The sequence below is a fragment of the Phyllostomus discolor genome, chromosome 11, assembly GCF_004126475.2.
Source record: "Phyllostomus discolor isolate MPI-MPIP mPhyDis1 chromosome 11, mPhyDis1.pri.v3, whole genome shotgun sequence".
Lineage (NCBI taxonomy): Eukaryota > Metazoa > Chordata > Mammalia > Chiroptera > Phyllostomidae > Phyllostomus > Phyllostomus discolor.
In genome coordinates this window covers 5,886,832-5,903,721 of record NC_040913.2, presented here as the reverse complement: position 1 = coordinate 5,903,721, position 16,890 = coordinate 5,886,832, and the positions used below count along the sequence as shown (strand labels likewise).

Sequence of the window (16,890 nt, the reverse complement as noted above, 5' to 3'; positions counted from 1 at the left end):
TTGTGTGGCACAGTCTCCCCTTTGTGCTGCCTTGGCAGCCCCCGAGCCCGCGGGGTCTGCCCCTGCGCCTTGGGTAGCTGGTTGGCCGGCCTGGCATTCAGGGAGAAGCTCCAGCATGGCTCTTTGTCCCTCCCTGCCTCGCTCCCAGCCTCTGCTCCTGTCCAGAAGCTGCCTGCAGGCTCTGAAGATGGGATCCTGGCGGACTCGGCCCCTCAGTGTGTAGTGGAGAAATTAGAGAGTTTTGAGTTTGAGGCCAATAGCCATTGTGGTCCAGTCCTGGCTTGGATGCCATGAGCTGTGCAACATGGGACATCTAGCTTAACCCTCTGAGCCCCGGTTTACTCGTGTGTGGAATGGTATCGAAATTTATTCGCACCTTAAGGCACTGACTAGGGTGTCTGGCTCTCAGTAACGAGTGAATGGCAGCAGTGTTGATGGCGAGGTTTGGTGGCCCGGCTGCTGCGGGCTCCCTGTTCCCTACGCTCTTCTCCACACTCTTCCTACTCACCTTCCTCCAGGGCTCGGGGTGGGGGATGGGGCTCTTGTGGTCAGTGGGTGGGGAAAAATTTTCCCTCCCGAGTCAGTTGGGTCATTTTAGCAAGAAAATGATGAGGAAAAGGCGTGGTCGTGGCACGCGTTGGTTCCAGGTACTCGCACGTAATTCTTTAAAGCACTGAAATGTATTTTAATACATTGTGTGAGGCGAGGGTCACTTTTTGTGAACTAATTAGGGCAGCACCTTTTATTGTTTAATGCATCTCTCCCTCGGTGTTCGTGAGGACTTTTTAGTATGCTGACTAGCATATACACTTGAGTTTCTGGGCTTTGCGTTCTGCTCAGAGGTCAGCCTGTTGGGTCAGGTTCGGTGCCGTGATACTGGAGTCTCTCTCCAGTGGCAGGAACAGCTAAGAGCACAGGGGTTGGAGACAGGCTCCCCGGGTCTGAATGCTGTCTCAGTTCAAGTGCCTGAGAGGTTAAGTACATTCGTTCATCTCGCTGTACCTTGGTTTTATCGTCTGAGAATGGGCGTGGTGCTAGTGCCAATCTATAGGACCCATGTACAGATTAAATCTAATAATTCTCATAAGGTAATTAAGACTGAGCTTGGTTCGGTGGAAGTGCTCAATAATTGTTAGTTCTCATTACACCTTATCGTCTCCCGCCAGAGCCAGCACAGACGTTTGTTTCTGAGTCTAGACGCCGAAACTGGAGATCACGGAACTGGAGATGCGCCTCTTCCTTTCCGAACTTCTTTCCCCCTTGTCTTCCGGCAGAGACGCATCTTAATTCTGTAAATAGCAACACGGAGCGCTAACAACGTGGCCCTGCGAGCTCCGGGGGTGTGCCGCTGGGGAAGAGGGGCTGGGCCCCTGGCTCGGGGGCTGTGCAAGGGCCAGGATCCCATTCTTGCTCTCTTTGTGCTCCCAGCACTGGTCCTCGTTTGTGATGAATGCTTCACTTTTTCCAAAATGAATCAAAACGAATATCTTCAGGCTTTTAATAATCAAAGATTTTTAAGAGATCATGAATCCAGGTTGGGGTCAGTTAAGCTTCTGTGAATTTACAGTACCTGTTAGCACATTAAGATTGGAAAAAGCTCATATATTCCATACCAAGAAATAACTTCAGTGGAGCGAGGAGAGCTTTTTTTTGCTAAAACGTTTATGTGTGATCCAAGTGGTCGGATGTGGCTGTATTAAAGGGATTTCACACACACGGACAAAGCTCGGAGCTGGAGCAGGCAGGGAGAGATACAACATTGCTGCCCCGTGAGGAAGCCTGGTCCTTTTAAATGGCATGAGAAGACTGGAGAGAGTAATCATGAAGAGGTCATCCTTCTCCTTGCCAGCCTGGGATGAAGAGCAGCAGGTTCGTGTAACTGAGAGAACCTCACAGAGCAGCGAGGTTTCTTTGGGGCTGCTGAGCCCCCGGGCACGCTGGAAGCGATCGGGTCAGAACTCCCCGGTGCACTAGGCAAGGGGCTCCGGTGCCTGCGAGCCGCCGCCTCTGGCCGCTCTCTCCTGGCGCTGTCTGACTGATGAGGAATTCTCCGGGCTTCTTGCGTTTCAGCCTCTGTCCCAGCAGTCTGGCTTTGTTCTCCTGGAGCCTCAAGACGGCCTCAGAAACAGCACGCTGGTGACCAGGACGGGGTAGGCTTCAGAGGCAGGCTGGGGTGACTCGTGGCTGTCTCTCGGGTTTGGGGTTTGGGGACAAGGGTGTCGTCTGCTCCCCGCAGTTCTTCACTTCTAACATGCAAATGAAGACGGGGCCCCTCCGAGAGCTTGGGCGAGGAGTAAATGACAGGAAGCACGTGAAGCACAGTATGTCTTCGATAACAAGTGTCATCTTAGTTGCTCATGCAGCGGTAACAAGTTAACGCAGATTGAATGGTTTTCTCCCAGTCCTGGAGACTGAAGCCTGAGATCGAGGTGTCAGCCTAGTGGGTTCTTTGTGAGCCCCTATTTCTGATCTACAGGTGGCTGTCCTCTCATTGAGTCCTCATATGGTGGAGAGAGCCAGAGAGAGACAGAGAGAGAGAGACAGAGATCATCTCTCTGGCGTTTTTCTTGCAAGGGCACTAATGCTATTCATGAGGGCTCCACCTGCGTGGGCTAATCACCCATCGAAGGCCCCACCCCAATCCTCAAAGGCTAGGATTTAAACGTATGGTTTCTGGGGAGCATGCAACATTCAGTCTGTAGTCGTTGCTACTCTTCCTCCCACTACTGCTATTTAACTTTCTCAGCTAGCAGACGGAGACATGGCAGCCTTCCTCCAATCATGCCGTCACTCTCCCTTTCCCTCCTGGTGTCCCCATGTCCGGGCCGTGCCAGCGTGGAGCTTCCTTCTCAGAGTCTGCCTGTGCTTTATTTCCGCTTCACTCTTGATGGAAGGGATACCCACCGGAAGTTTCTCCGTCTTTCTCACAGCGCGCCACATGCCAGCTCTTCACCTCCGTGTTCAGGGGGTTAGACAGTTGTATGTTGGGCCGGTGGAGCTATTTCTTTAAAGATTTTGGCTTTTACCCTGGCTGGCATAGCTCAGTGGATTGAACTCGGGCTGCAAACCAAAGCATCGCAGGTTCGATTCCCAGTCAGGGCACATGCTTGGGTTGCAGGCCACAGCCCCCAGCAACTGCACATTGATGTTTCTCTCTCTCTTTCTCCCTCCCTTCCCTCTCTAAAACTAAATAAATAAAATATTAAAAAAAAGATTTGGGCTTTTGCTGGGTTTTGCTCATTTTCAGGTCAATGTGTCAAGCTACCTTCTGTAGCTTACATTCATGTAAGCACACTTGTACTCACACATTGGCAAACACACTCTGATGTGTACACGTGCTTTAGAGGACAAAACTCCCCATTTTACAATGATCTTAGTTACCTTGGCCACAATGAACCACTTACTGTCAACACAGACCTGCAGGCCGTGATCAGGAGAACTTGGGAGGTTCCAGTTCTAGCAGAGAGGAGGGCAAAGAGGGCACTGACCTTGACCCATCTAGACAGCCTGGAAAACAGCCAGGTCTTTGGCTGCATGTTGTTTTTCAACACAGAAAGTGATCATAGTAATCAAAAGGACTCACAGGGCTTCACGAAGTAGACTTGCCTAAGCCTTAGGAAAGGCCAGCGTACAATATAGCAAGAAAACGAGAACACGGGCAAACGTCAGGGAATCCAGAACATTCCAGATTCTTTCTCATTCGCACAGAATGCCCTTTGTGTTTGGATCACGAGCCTCAAGATACATGTAAGACAGTGAGAGAAAGAGAGAGAGCACAGCTTAGGCAAACGGTTTGACGAACAGACGCGAGTCCAGGAAGAGACCAGCACATGTGTCATCCACGGATTTTGACAAGAGAGCAAAGACAGGTTGTGGGAGAAAGAATTGTCTTTCAACAAGTGGAGCTGGCACAAATTTGCATAGTAAATGAACTTAGATACATGCCTCATATACATACAAAAATGAGCACAAAGCAGATTATAGACTTAAATGCGAAACCTGAAACCATGGTATGAGACTAACATGAAAAGCGGAAAAGAACCGCCCTGTAGGGTGTGTGCGTGTGGGAGGCTGAGCTCCAGTTACACAGGCCACGGAGGGCAGTCGGGCAGGAAGGTGCTTCGGCAGAGGGTCAGCACATGCGGGGGGCATGAAGGTATGGCTGCTAGTGGACAAAGAGGGGGTCCGGCTGCCCGCTGCTGTGCAACCCGAACTGGTGAGGCAGACGCAGGTGAAATAATAGCAAAGGGGCTTTGTTCAGGTGCTGCGCGATCTGGGAGGGTGGTGGGCTCTGGTCTCAGAACTCCCTTCTGTGGCTAGGTCAAGACAGAAGTCAGTGTCCAGAGTTCCCATTCCAGTGTAAAATGCAGCCCTTTGAAGACCTCAGGTGGCAGCTAAGCGGTCACCCTGTAGCTGAGCTTGTCCCCAGATGCTGTCTGTCCCAGGTTCCTTCCCGGAACCTGCGTGTGCAGCGCAGGCGGCCATGGGCCATGCAGCTGCTAGGGCTTCAGCGTCAGGTAAATACACCAGCCACTGCGTCCCCAGGTTGGGGAGGGAGCATTTCTTTGGTCCCCTGGACCAAAGTGCTTTCTCACACTTTGGGCGGGCCCAGCTCCCAACCTATCCCTTCCTTCCCCAGGCTAGACGGACAGACCTCTTTGGCCCAGCACCTCCCCCTGCACCATTTTGACTTCTGCAGTGCAAGCGCCTGCCTTCCCTTGGTCCCACCCCCAGTCTGGTACCAGAGGTGGGGGGAGGGTTTTTCTCTCTAACCTATTATTTTGCTAGCTTTGCGGGCACTCAGTGTAAGAACCTCCCCAGGCTACCATCTTGGATGATGGGGGACCCAGGTGCTCCGTCAGCCCCGGGTCCCCATGCCCTGGTCCTGCCCACAGCAAGTCGCCTGCTCTAGGGGCCCACTGTCAGAGAGTGGCGGGAACAAAGGCCTCAGGAAAGGAACCCTGGAAACCCTGCGTGGCCTCAGTGGCAGGGGATGGGGGAGGCATCTACAGCCCGGGACAGGGAACCTGCAGGGGGCAGGGGGTGGTGGCGCCTCCACAGGGCTCGGGTTCAGTGAGTTGGGCAGTGCTGCCTCACACCTCCCAGAAGTGCCACCAGGCCCTGGGCTGCGACACTCAGTGTCCTTGTCGTGACCCTGGGCGGTTTGGGAAAGCACGCTTCGACTGGCCACGTGCCAACTGTACCTCTGACCTCCGTCTACCAGCAACGTGGTTAGTGGGGGTGGTGATTTTACTGAGCAGGTTCCCGCGAGAGTTTTCACCCATGTCCAGTGAAATCAAAAGAGCACAATATAATGAGCTTTTTTATATCTAAAATCTATCAAGTATTAGAGTTCTAAGATCATGTCCTCCTTCACTTTGTAAAATGAAAATGCCAGCAAATTACAGGTTTTGTTTTCATTTGAGTGGGGCTTTTTTTTTTCCCTCTTGGCAAAGTAAAAAGCGGGCACCCCTCTGTTTAGTTCACCGGAGCTTTAGTTTTAGTTCCTGTTTTTTCCCCCCCACCTGTGACATCCAACAAAAAGCGTACCCGTTATCGAGACAGAGAATGAAGAGCAGTTTCGACAGAGCGCTGGGCAGCTGGGGTGGGTGGGGCCGGAGGAGCAGACCGGGGCCAGATCCTGGAAAACCTGGTAGACCACGGAGCTGGACCTGACCCCCGAGTCTTTGAAGTTGTGACACAGTCGGATTTGCATTTTAGGAAGATGACTCGCCAGTGACTGGGTGAAGGGATCGAAGAAGGATGGACAGGGAGGCAGGGGAGCGGCTAGGAGGCCCTTGTGGGTGTCGGCCCGAGTGTGCCTAAGGCCACGTGGACAGCAGGAGGAGGGTAGACTGTGGTGACGTTAAGGAGGTGGGATTGACAGGCATTAGGAACGTATTGGGTGGAAGAGGTAACTTGACGTTATTTAAATTATTCTCTGCCTTTATATGTTGGTGAATTTAGCAAAAAGTGCCCGAGTAAGTGCACGTCAGCCCAGCTCTGAGAATTCTTCAATGGACTGACGTCAGTGACTGCAGAGTGACTGAGCATCCGTGGGGCAGTCCCTCAAAGACAGAGAAACTCATTAAAATGAGATCAGAGAGTTAATCTTTCCGCACGCTTACGTCCCCCATTCATGAAGAGCTACGGTGTGTGAGTCAGAAAATACTGATTTCATTCATTTTATTACACGTGTAACTCCTTGGAGACTGCTGGCTGGTGGGAGTGTGAGGTATGGCTAAACTTTTCGGACTTGTATTTTGGCGGGGATTAATTCCACCCTGCTGCATATCATGCAGAGCAACGATTTACCCATCATGCCTGCTTTACAGAGTGGCTTTTGGGGGAGGGGCTATGTGATATTCGGCCTTAGCTCAGGAGTCTCATGAGCTCTTTTGAAACTAGTGAACTCTTGAGAAGAATATTAGGAGATAACTTCGTTTCAGCCATTACTTTTACCTGACTTCCCCCACAAAGATATACACGAGGGTTGACGAATGAAATGGAAGGTTCTGTCTCCCTGGTTTCTGTGTGCATTGAATGCATTTGCGTGTAAGCTTTTCTGCTTAGCAGGGCTTAAATCAAGCATGCTTTCCCAGGGAGGCCGAGCTATGGTGAATGATTTGTGGAAATAGACTTTTCTTCAACCAGCATCTAAAGAATTTTTGCTATCGTAGGTTCATCTGCACTTTGTTACACCATGTACTTGGATATGTCAAGGAAATTCTGTGGAAGATTGTGGGGAGCATTCAGTGTGGAAGAGAAGTTAATGTGATTTTGATTTATGGGATTTATTAACATTCATGAGTATGCATTATGTATCTCAAGAACCCACGGGAAGATGGTTGATTATAAGAGGGGAAGATATCTGTATACAGTGTTTTTATTTTAAAGATGACATGAGATTTTTTTCAACTATCTATGCTAACTCATCACTTTATATCAGCAAAATTGTAAAGGGCGGTAGCTACTGTTATATTCGACCTGGCAGAGTAAAGCGTTTGTCTCATTGTTTTTTTTTTTTTAATCCTCACCCAAGGACATGCTTACTTGTGTTAGAGAGAGGGGGAGGGAGGGAGAGAAACATCCATGTGACAGAGAAACATTGATCGGTTACCTCTCAGAAGCGCCCCAGCTGGGGATGGGACCTGCAATCCAGGAAAGTGTTGTGGCTAGGAATTGAACCTGTGACTTTTCTGTTTATGGGACAATACTCCAACCAACTGAACCCCATTGGCCAGGGAAGTCTCATTGTCATTTTGATTTTCCTGTTTTAAGCCTCCTTGGTACTATATGACAGAGCAGGTGAGGTGCGTGTAAAGTTGGTGAGAATCATGGTTAGTCTCAGCTGCGTATCACCCAGCTTCAGTGGTCAGCCTTTTGCCAATCTCGTTTCACATGTCTTCCCACCCCATCCTTCGTTGGGAGGGGTGCTGGGGTTTACATTAAGTGAATTTTCGGTGCTTTATTATTCCACCCATTAATACTGCAGTAAATATCTATATGTGGTAACTTGTTCTGCATTCCATAATGCAGAACATAAATTGTCATGCAGAACTAAATTAACCATAATTTTCTTAATATTCTCACCATCACTTCTGACCAGTTCCTCCAGAAGACGAAATGATAACTTCTGACCCGACTTGTCATTGATTGCCTTCATCTTCAAGCCCTCCTTGAAGCTGAGCTTCTCTAGAAGACTGGGTGTGCTTGTGCTTCTAACTGATTGCCTGAGGACATTATAAATCCAGAAACACTTAAAATTAAATTCTCCACTGGAGGCTGCTCAGATGGCACAAGGAGATTCAATCTGTGCTGAATTTTTCATTAGGACCAGCGTATGGGGAACGGCTTGGTTTTAGAACGTTTTCCCGTTTATCCGAACAGGTTTCCTTGCCGTCCCGTTTCTGCATGGGCGGACTGATTTCTCAGGAACTCTTACACCAAGTGTGTGGGCTTTGGAATCCCAGTTTAAAGAGAGTCTCTTACTGGAGTCCCTGTGTTGGCCGGGCCCCAGGCACCCCGTCCCCGCTGCTGCGGCATGTGGAGCGGATGCTCCAGGTCTCTGGGACCCCACGGAAGCTCTTCAGGGTAAAAACTTCAGAGTTAAAAATGCCCTTGTTCTTTCGGGGCCTGGCGACCTGCAGACTCCTCGCTTTCAGATAAGTTGGCGATGTTTTAACACGACATAAAGGAAACCATCTTCTACTAAATTGTACCTAACATTTTGATTGTTCTCATTCGGAAGGTCTTTCACTGTTCCGTCACGCTGCTGAAAATCAATGACGTTTTCTAACTTCTCTCGAGAAAAGTGACTTGACTTCGCGAGGCCTTTCCTTGTTCTTAAGACACGGGCCAGTCGCATCGGTTACAGCCCGTCTTGACCATCAGCACGGCTCTCCAGGCCGGAAATGTTGTAGCCACCTTAGGTTCCTCTCCCATCCTGTGATTCCTTCTTAGAAACCTGGCCAGGGTTTGGCTCTTCCTCCTTATTGCCCTGCCACTACTGTATTTGAACATGTCGATCACGCTGGTGGGCTCTCAGAGGGTCTTGCAGCCTTTAATCCGCGCCCCCCCCCCCCCCGTCTGATCCAAGTCGCTCTCTGCCGCCAAAGCAGTGTTTTGAAAACACCCCCTTTTATTACGTAACCGTACCCACGTACACATGATTCAGAAACTCTCCTGGTTCCTTGGTTCGTAGGATGTCAAGTCTGACTCCCCCAAACTCTAAGTTGGAATTAAATGCGGGGTGGGTCCCCGCGGCCCTTCCCTGCTGCGGCTCATGAGTGAATCCCTTTTGCACGCTCTCGGGGCCGGCCTGTCCACAGCCGTCTGCTAGCGGCTGCATCTTTGGCAGCTCCGTGAAGATCCCAGTTTCAGCGAGATCGTCATTCTGCTGTTTCTTTCCCTTCTAAAAAATGTTTGATTTTTCCTTTTTTTACTATGATAAAGCAGGCAACATAATATCGACCACTTTAACCATTTTTAGGCGAATAGTTTAGTGGCATTAAGTGCATTCGCAATGTCGTGCGACCGTCACCACCACCCGTGGCCCAAACATGAGCTCCACTCCCATTAAACGTTGACTCCCTGGCCTCCCCTCCCTGCAGCCCTGCTGTGTTTCTAAGGCGTAAAATTCTCGGCCGTTTCGCTGCATGTGACCACCCTGGACAGGAGCGGTTCGTCCATCTACAGGTCAGAACAGGGGCAGCCAGAACAGGGGCATTCCCTGACTCGCCGCTCTTTCCGTCCACTGTTTCCTAAGTCCCGGCTGAGCCTCTGTCCCGTGCCCGCTGCCCTCGCAGGCTGTAGGGACACGGGGGTCACTGGGATGGCCCGGACCGTGCCTCCCCGCTGTGCACAGAGCCAAAGCTAGACTTGAACCTCTACTGTCCGCCTAGTGACTCCATCCACATTCCTGCTCATGGGTGATGCTGGTGAGCACTCTTTGTGGTTGAACGGCTCGGGCTGACAGTTCAAGCCCCGTACTCACCTTCCTCTTGCCTTGGGAGGGACTCGGGCACTGCTGGGGTCATAACCAGGAACCCACCCGGCCTCTCTGGTCTTCTGTGCGTCCCTAGTGCTTCCCTGTGGGTTGTTCTGTACGGTTGCACCGGGAATGTGTTCATTTTTCTCTTGTATTTCCTGTTCTCTTTTCCTCTTATGTGTTTATAGGACCCCTTCAAGTACCTCCTCTATGCTAAGTCCCGTATGTGTTCAAAATAAAACTATTGTAGGTATTAAATCAAAGATAGAAATACTCAAGAGAGACATTTTTAAAGTCCTCAGGGAATCCCTCATCCCGTGGGGAGATGGACGTGCTAAGCAGCACTGGCAGCCAATGTGAGTGCCCTGACATGCGCAAGAGCAGCGTGACCCTGGTGCCCAATCTGCCTGGGGAGTCCCAAGGCTCGTGGGGGAGCCGTGCTGATGTGGGAGGGACAGATGCAGACGGCACCAGGAGGGGGTCGGCAGTCCGGGAGCTCCGAGACCCATAACTACGCAAGGACAGGAAGCTGTGTTCGAACAGCTCCTAAGAATTACATCGCCAAGAAAACAAAATATGCAAAAACAAGTCTCGAGTGGGAGGAAACTATTTGCAGCCACAGAATAGTATTTATGAGTGATAAGACTTCTCGGTCGGTAGTAAACCCGAGAAGCTTTATTACTAATAAACTCGCGGGGGCTTCTTTTCCCCCAGACTCGGCGCTGACTGGCCGACAGAGAGCGATCCCATGCACTTGGTGTGTGTTTGCAGTTTCTCACTTGACCTAGGGGTTCATTCGACTTCATTTTGCCACTTTGTAGATTTCAGAAAAACAATGAAGATCTTGCCTCTTGGTTGTGATTTTTAAAATTCAGGATGACGGAGGCTGTCACAGCCTTTGACCTGCGTGAAATGACTGTGCTGGTTAAATGCCACGGGGAGGTGGCTCTAATTAGCCACCTGGCCGAGAAGTGCGTGACCAGAGTGGTGGCTATTATTTTCCAAGCAGGGATGCCCTTAAAAGCTCAAGGTGTTGAAATATGAAACGGCCACATCTCCTCCGCAGCCTCTGATGGCTGGGTTGCGACAGCTCTGGGAAGAACATCGAGGCGGCTGTGATTCTGCAGTTGTTTAGGTCTGGCACAGTGGGGCCACCGAGGCTGGGGGCAGAGCTGCGTGGCAGCTGGACAGCGCCCAGCCTGAGCCCCAGGGTCTCACTTCATGCCCCCCCCCCCCCGCCAGCAGCCTCCTTCCGTCCGTGGAGAAACTCTCAATACAGAGCTACAGCGTTTTGTGGAAGATCAGGTTCAGTTTATTTACTCTGGGTGATGAGAATGCGTGTAATGAGAATCCGGCAGTTTGTTCTTATTACAGATTATCATAGAGAAAGAGGTTTTCAAAATATCTCTCGTCTTTCAAGTACGTTTTCCAAGAATGTCTGCAACATTCTCTGCATTAGAGGCCCATTTCCCCCTTGAAACTAGTCACTGTAAAAACCACAAAAAGACATTGACATTCTGGCTCCAAGTTTGCCTGCCAGTTTGCAGCTCGTTGGAGACCGTCTTCTGCTTGCATTGAGGCTAAAATGTGTAATCTATTAGGAAAGTATTCCCTGAAAATTGAGGGTCCTGCAAACACAACAGGATTTATTATGCAGGCCCCTTGCCCCCCCCCCCCCACCAGTTACTTCATTGGTAGCAAAAATAACAATGGTCCCCTGGGAAATGAAGCTCATCGCTATGGTAACTAATGAAGGTTACATCATTCTAAGGCACAGTTTTCAAAGCCTGGATTTCAACATGGGTAGATGCCCCATCTTATTTTATTTATCTAGTAGCTTAGCAACCTGTGGTACACTGCTTGTCACCACCTCAGTTTCTTCTCTCAGAAGAGTGACCTATATAGATAGGTCTTTTTTTTTTTTTAATTGTAGGCATGTTCTTACTGTGAATGTAGTTCAGTTCTTAGGTATGTTTATAATGACCTTATTTTCTAGACCAGAAATTAGGACACAGGCGGTGCCTGAGACGTCAGGGACCTTTGCTCAGCCCCCTGGGCGGCCCACGCAGAGGCCCCACAGAGCCTCTCTGCTCCCCACCTCGTCACTGGTGGAGTCCGCCAGGGGTTGTCTTCGGCCCTTCTTCCTGGTATTGTTACTTATTAATCACTGTATGATGTCCTTTCTCATTCTGTTTCATTTTCATGGAATTGACTGGGGTGACACTGGTTAATACAATTATATAGGTTTGGGGGTACAGTTCTATAACACATCATCCCTGTATTATATGGTGTGCTCACCACCCCGAGTCAAGTCTCCTTCCATCACCATTTGTCCCCCCTTCACCTTCTCCCACCTCCCCTCTCCCCCAACTGCGCTCATCACCTTGCTGTTGCCTGTGTCTGTGGGTTTTTTTTCTCTGCTCAATCTCTTCACCTTTTGCACCCTGCCCCCCAACCTCCCCCCCCTCCGACAGCTGTCGGTCCGTTTCCATGTAGTGTGTTGGTCTGTTCGGTTCATTGGATTCCACGTGGAAGTGAAATCTTGTGCTTCTGGGATTTCTCTGACTGGCTTCCTTCACTTAGCAGGCTTCTTTCTGCACTGTTGCCAACGGTACCATTCCCTTGTTTTACAGCTGAGCACTATTCCGGTGTGTGATTGTACCACAGATTGTTTTTTTTTTTTTTTTAATTTTACCCTCTCTTCTACTGATGGGCACTTAGGCTACTTTCAAATCTTGACTATTACAGATAGGGTAACACAGGGTTGCAGCCAACATCGGGGTGCATGTGTCCTTTCACAGTAGTGCTCTGCGTGGGCGTGCCTTCGGGTGAACCCCCAGCAGTGGAATGAATCGCTGAGTCATGAGGCAGGCCCACACTGCTTCCCCCGGGGGCTGCGCCGGCCTGCCCGCCTCTCACGGTGCGCGAGGGCCCCTTTTCTCCACATCCGCACCTGGCTCGTCTTTTTGTTTCTCAGGGCCCCCCCCACCCCATGTCCTATGTTCGACTGAATTGTTTGTTGCCTACCCTTTTGATTCCTCCCTGTTCTCTGCTATGTATTTTTTAGTGGTTACCAAGGGGACTTCTAACATCCTAAACCTGTAGCAGCCTAGTTTGAATTCAGACCAGCTTCATTTCAATAGCATCCATGAACTTGGCTCCCACTCAGCTCTTTCCCCTTCTCTTTTGTTGTTGTTGTTGCCGCAAATCACCCATTTCTTGCCCATCAACATAGCGTTCTCCATTTATGCATGTGTCTCTTGCTCGTGCAGGGGACAGAAAGAGAAGTTATAAGCAATACACCATATTAGCATTTACATTTACCTGTGTATTTGCCTTGATCAATGATCTTCATTTCCTTGTATGACTTTAAGTACTATCTCACGCCCTTGTTTCAGCCTGAACAATCCTTTGAATCGTTTCCTGTGGGGAACATCTGCCAGCAGCGAACATCAGCTTGTGTTTACCTGGAAATGTCTTACTTTCTTCTTTACTCTGGAGGAATAGCTTTCAGCCAGAGATAGAATTCTTGGTTGATTTTTCTTCCTCTTAGCGCACTATCATCATCCCACGGCCTCCTGGCCTCCAAGGCTTCTGATGAAACATGTCGCTGCTCTCCAGAGTTTCTGTTTGGCTTTCAGCAATCTGATGGTGGTGTGTCTCGGGTGGGTCTATTTGAGTTCCTCCTTCTTGGAGCTCGTTGAGTCCCTCGGCTGTGCAGATTCGCATCTTCGGATCAGAGAAGTTTTCAGCCTTTTTCCTTCAAATATTTTTCTGTCCCCTTGTCTTCTGCTTCGCATATTCTACATGTTGTCATACTTAATGGTGTCCCGTAGGTTCCTGGGGTTCTATTCATTTGTCTTCATTCTTTCCTCTTTTATCTCTTTGAAGTTCACGGTTATTCTGTCTCTCAGATCTGCCGTTGAACCTCTCTGGTGAATTTTTCATTTCATCTGTTGTTACTTTTCAGTTCCAGAATTTCTACTTGATTCCTTTCTGAAATTGTTCTCTTTCTGTTCATATTCCCTACTTGTTCGTAAACCCTTGTCCTGATTTTCCTTAGTTCTTTGTCCTTCTTTTCAAGTCTTTGAATGTATCTAGACAGTTCATTTAAAGTTTTTGTTTAGTAAGGCCAATGTTTGGACTTCTATACTGATGATTTCTGTCCCTTTCTTTTTTATTTTTTTTCCTGCGAATGGGCCATTTCCTGTTGCTTTGTATACTGCATGATTTTTTTTATTTGCTGTTGAGAACTGGATATTTTAAATATTGTAACGCAGTAAATCTGAAAACCACAATTTCTCTCCTCTACAGAGCATGCTTCAGTTATCTGTTTAGCATTTTCCAACTCAATTCCAAAGACTGTATTTCTTGTCATATGTTACCATTGAACCCTCCGTTCTATCATCTCTGAGAACAACCAGTGATTTCTTTTAATGCCTGGGTTTCATAAGGGAAAAAAACGTCTTCTGTCTCCTTACATTCTTTCGGCAGACCTTGCCTGGTGCCCTTCAGGCGGAGGAGACAGAAACAATGGCCAGTCTCTTTTCCCGTCTTTCAGTGGACTGCCAGGCGAACCAAACCACACTCCCCACACTCTGGAGGGCAGCGTCCCCACCTTGATCCCAACACGCCACTCTGAGAGCGTGGACCACCGCCCCCACCACTGCCCGCCCCGGGGCGCATGCGTGCAGGCAGCTGCTAGCAGAGCATGCCGTGCACCCACACACGCCAGCCTCTTTCCCCATCAGGCATTCCCTTGTACGTGGCGAGTATCTATCTAACTGGACGGCAGAGGTTTGAAATGGCGATTCTGATGGTTCTTGCCAGCTCAGTAGTTGATCTGGTGCAGGGACTGGTCCCAGGGGCCTCCCACTCTGCCATGTTTCACGATGTCACTCCCGGAGCTATTCTTGTTGCGGTATTGATCTCCAGATGGAAGCGTACTGGCATATATTGCAGAAAGGACTCAAGTGAGGACTGATATGTATATAATAATGTACGTACTGAGTTACTTCTTACAGGTTATTCTATTCACCGCGATGCCTGTCCATCTCACGGGTTAGGATAGTTGACCCAAGACAGAACTTTGCACGCGTGGGTAGTGTCACCATACTGTCACTACCTTGTGGCTATGCGGGGAACGTGGCATTTATTTTGTCTGTGATTAGCCTTCTAACTAATACTTGTGGGCGACCTACTGACTGGGTGGGAAGAAAATCTGGAACTGTCAGTCTAGTGCGACGACGGAAGTAGCCTGTTCAGGCAGAGTCGGGGTCTCAGAGACGAAAAGCCCCGACTCTGCCTCTTGTCCTGGGGTGCTGTAAGGGTGTGTGGGGAGGGTGTGGCGGACGTGGCCTCGTAGCAGTGGGGAGCTGCCCGTTCCGCCTGGCCGGCTATCCGCCACTTCCTCTGGTCTGCGGCAGGGTCCCGGCGCCTCCTGGCTATGCTTGCCTTGCTGGCTTGGGCAGAGGGTGTCGTGGCCGGTGTCGCTCACGCAGGGCCAGGATGACTAGCCAGAGTCTGACGGCCGCCCCTGACCTTGTCCTTCTTCCTTTCCCTCCTCCTCCCCGAGCTCTCCGTGGGCCTCTGGCCTGGAGTGTGCCTCACAGCCTTTGCTGCGGGATTACACCGCTGCGTGGCGGGCCCCGTGGCAGGCCCTGCAGCTCGGGAAACGTGATTCCCAGAGCTCACGGCTGCCTGGCCATGCTTGGAAACACTGTCCCTGGAGCCAGTGGCCCAGCCTAGCCCCTAAGTCTGTGGATTCACTATGCCGGGCTTCTCCGGGTGTCAGATGCTGCGTGGTGCTTCATCGTGTCTCCCCGTTTCTTTCCGTGGTGAAACGTGACAGCGCCCCAGGCCAGTGAGTGCTCCCAGCACACTAGGGGAGGAGAACCACACACACGGAGAGGCCAGCCAACAGCACAGAGATGAATAATCTCAGGCACTATCACAGTGACGTGTGTGCATACAGACATATATGAGGATCATAGTTAAAGAGTCATATGTAATTCTTAATGTGTACGAGCCTTAAATTTAGGGTCTTTAGGAGGCATAGGTGGTACACATGCATATATGTGTGTATATATAAATATTTTACGTATGTAGTTAAGATCATAGTCTATATACTTAGGATATGTTACATATACACACACACATATGTGTATAATTAAGAAGTTTCTTTTCTTCTGTTGCAGGACCGTTCGCGTGTGGTTAAAGAGAGACAGCGGACAGTACTGGCCAAGCATATACCACGTGATGCCTTGTAAGTATCCGGATTTCTGTCTTAAAACCAGACATTGACCCCCCAACGCCCCTTCCCTCTGGGCTTGCCTTGTCTGTGTTTTGTTCTTGTGTAGGGATGCCCGAGGGTCGGGAGCATCATGTAAGGGACAGCACCCTAGTACCTCACTTTAGGTTTTCTAAGGCTCTCGGTATGGAAAATAGGAAATGTGCTCTGAAATCCGACTGCACACGCCCAGTTAGTGGGAGAAGGACTGCGGCAACAGGCCTCTGGTGACAGCGGCCTCCCTCTGTTTTCTAGCTTTTTCTTTAACTTGTTTTGTGAAGCTGTTCCTTAGGCAATTTAAAATCATGTCCAGTGACCGCATGTGTGAAGTCAGTTGTTCTTGCATCGTTATTGTATTATTTATGCAAATTCAAGACATTCAGCATCGAACATTTAGTTCTCAAAAGGGTTTGCTAGGGTGAAAACATTCTAAATATAAGTCACCCTCATTTCCTCAAGATCTTGAGAAATATGTCCTTGCACTGATAAATAGAAAATCTTTCAAATATGCTGTTGACAAAAAAAAAAAAGATATGACTGACTCTCAGATTCTTACATGGCAGAAGTTCCCCTATAAGGGAAGAAGAGCCAGCTCCCCCAAAAAGGAACTTTCTTTTCAGCCTAGTGATTTATTGTTAAAATTAGTGAAGTTTGGACATCCTGTTCCATGTTTGTTTTAGGGTAAAATAGTTATTTAAATTCATTATTAGTTATATTAGTAAATATTTTCCACTCTGCCTGGTGTGGCTCAGTAGACTGAGTGCCTGCCTGTGAACCAAAGGGTCGTCAGTTCGATTCCCAGTCAGGGCACACGCCTGGGGTGTGGGCCAGGTCCCCGGTGGCGGGCATGCAACAGGCAACCACACATCGATGTTTCCCTTCCTCCCTCCCTCCCTCTCTCTCTAAAAATAAATAAATAAAATCTTATAAAATAAAATTGTAAACCATTCCCTACAATAAATAAATAAATAAATAAATACTTTCCTTATTCTCCTTCCTGCAAATCTTAATTGAAATTGACCTTCTAGAAAAATCCCCGAGGTTCGTTGTTTGGGCCCACGTACCCTCTGGCCTGCTACCGTGTGCAGCGATTCCCTTGATACAAATATGC

At 49.3% G+C, this 16,890-nt stretch overlaps 1 protein-coding gene across 1 annotated transcript in view; it reads left to right on the top strand.

Annotated features, from left to right (window-relative positions):
• Window positions 1–16,890, top strand: part of WDFY2 (WD repeat and FYVE domain containing 2) — a 121,802-nt gene that overhangs the window by 26,078 nt on the left and 78,834 nt on the right. The window contains exon 2 of the mRNA XM_028526574.2: window positions 15,688–15,755. Within this exon, the coding sequence (XP_028382375.1) occupies window positions 15,688–15,755 (68 nt within the window). The remainder of the gene's footprint in view (window positions 1–15,687; window positions 15,756–16,890) is intronic.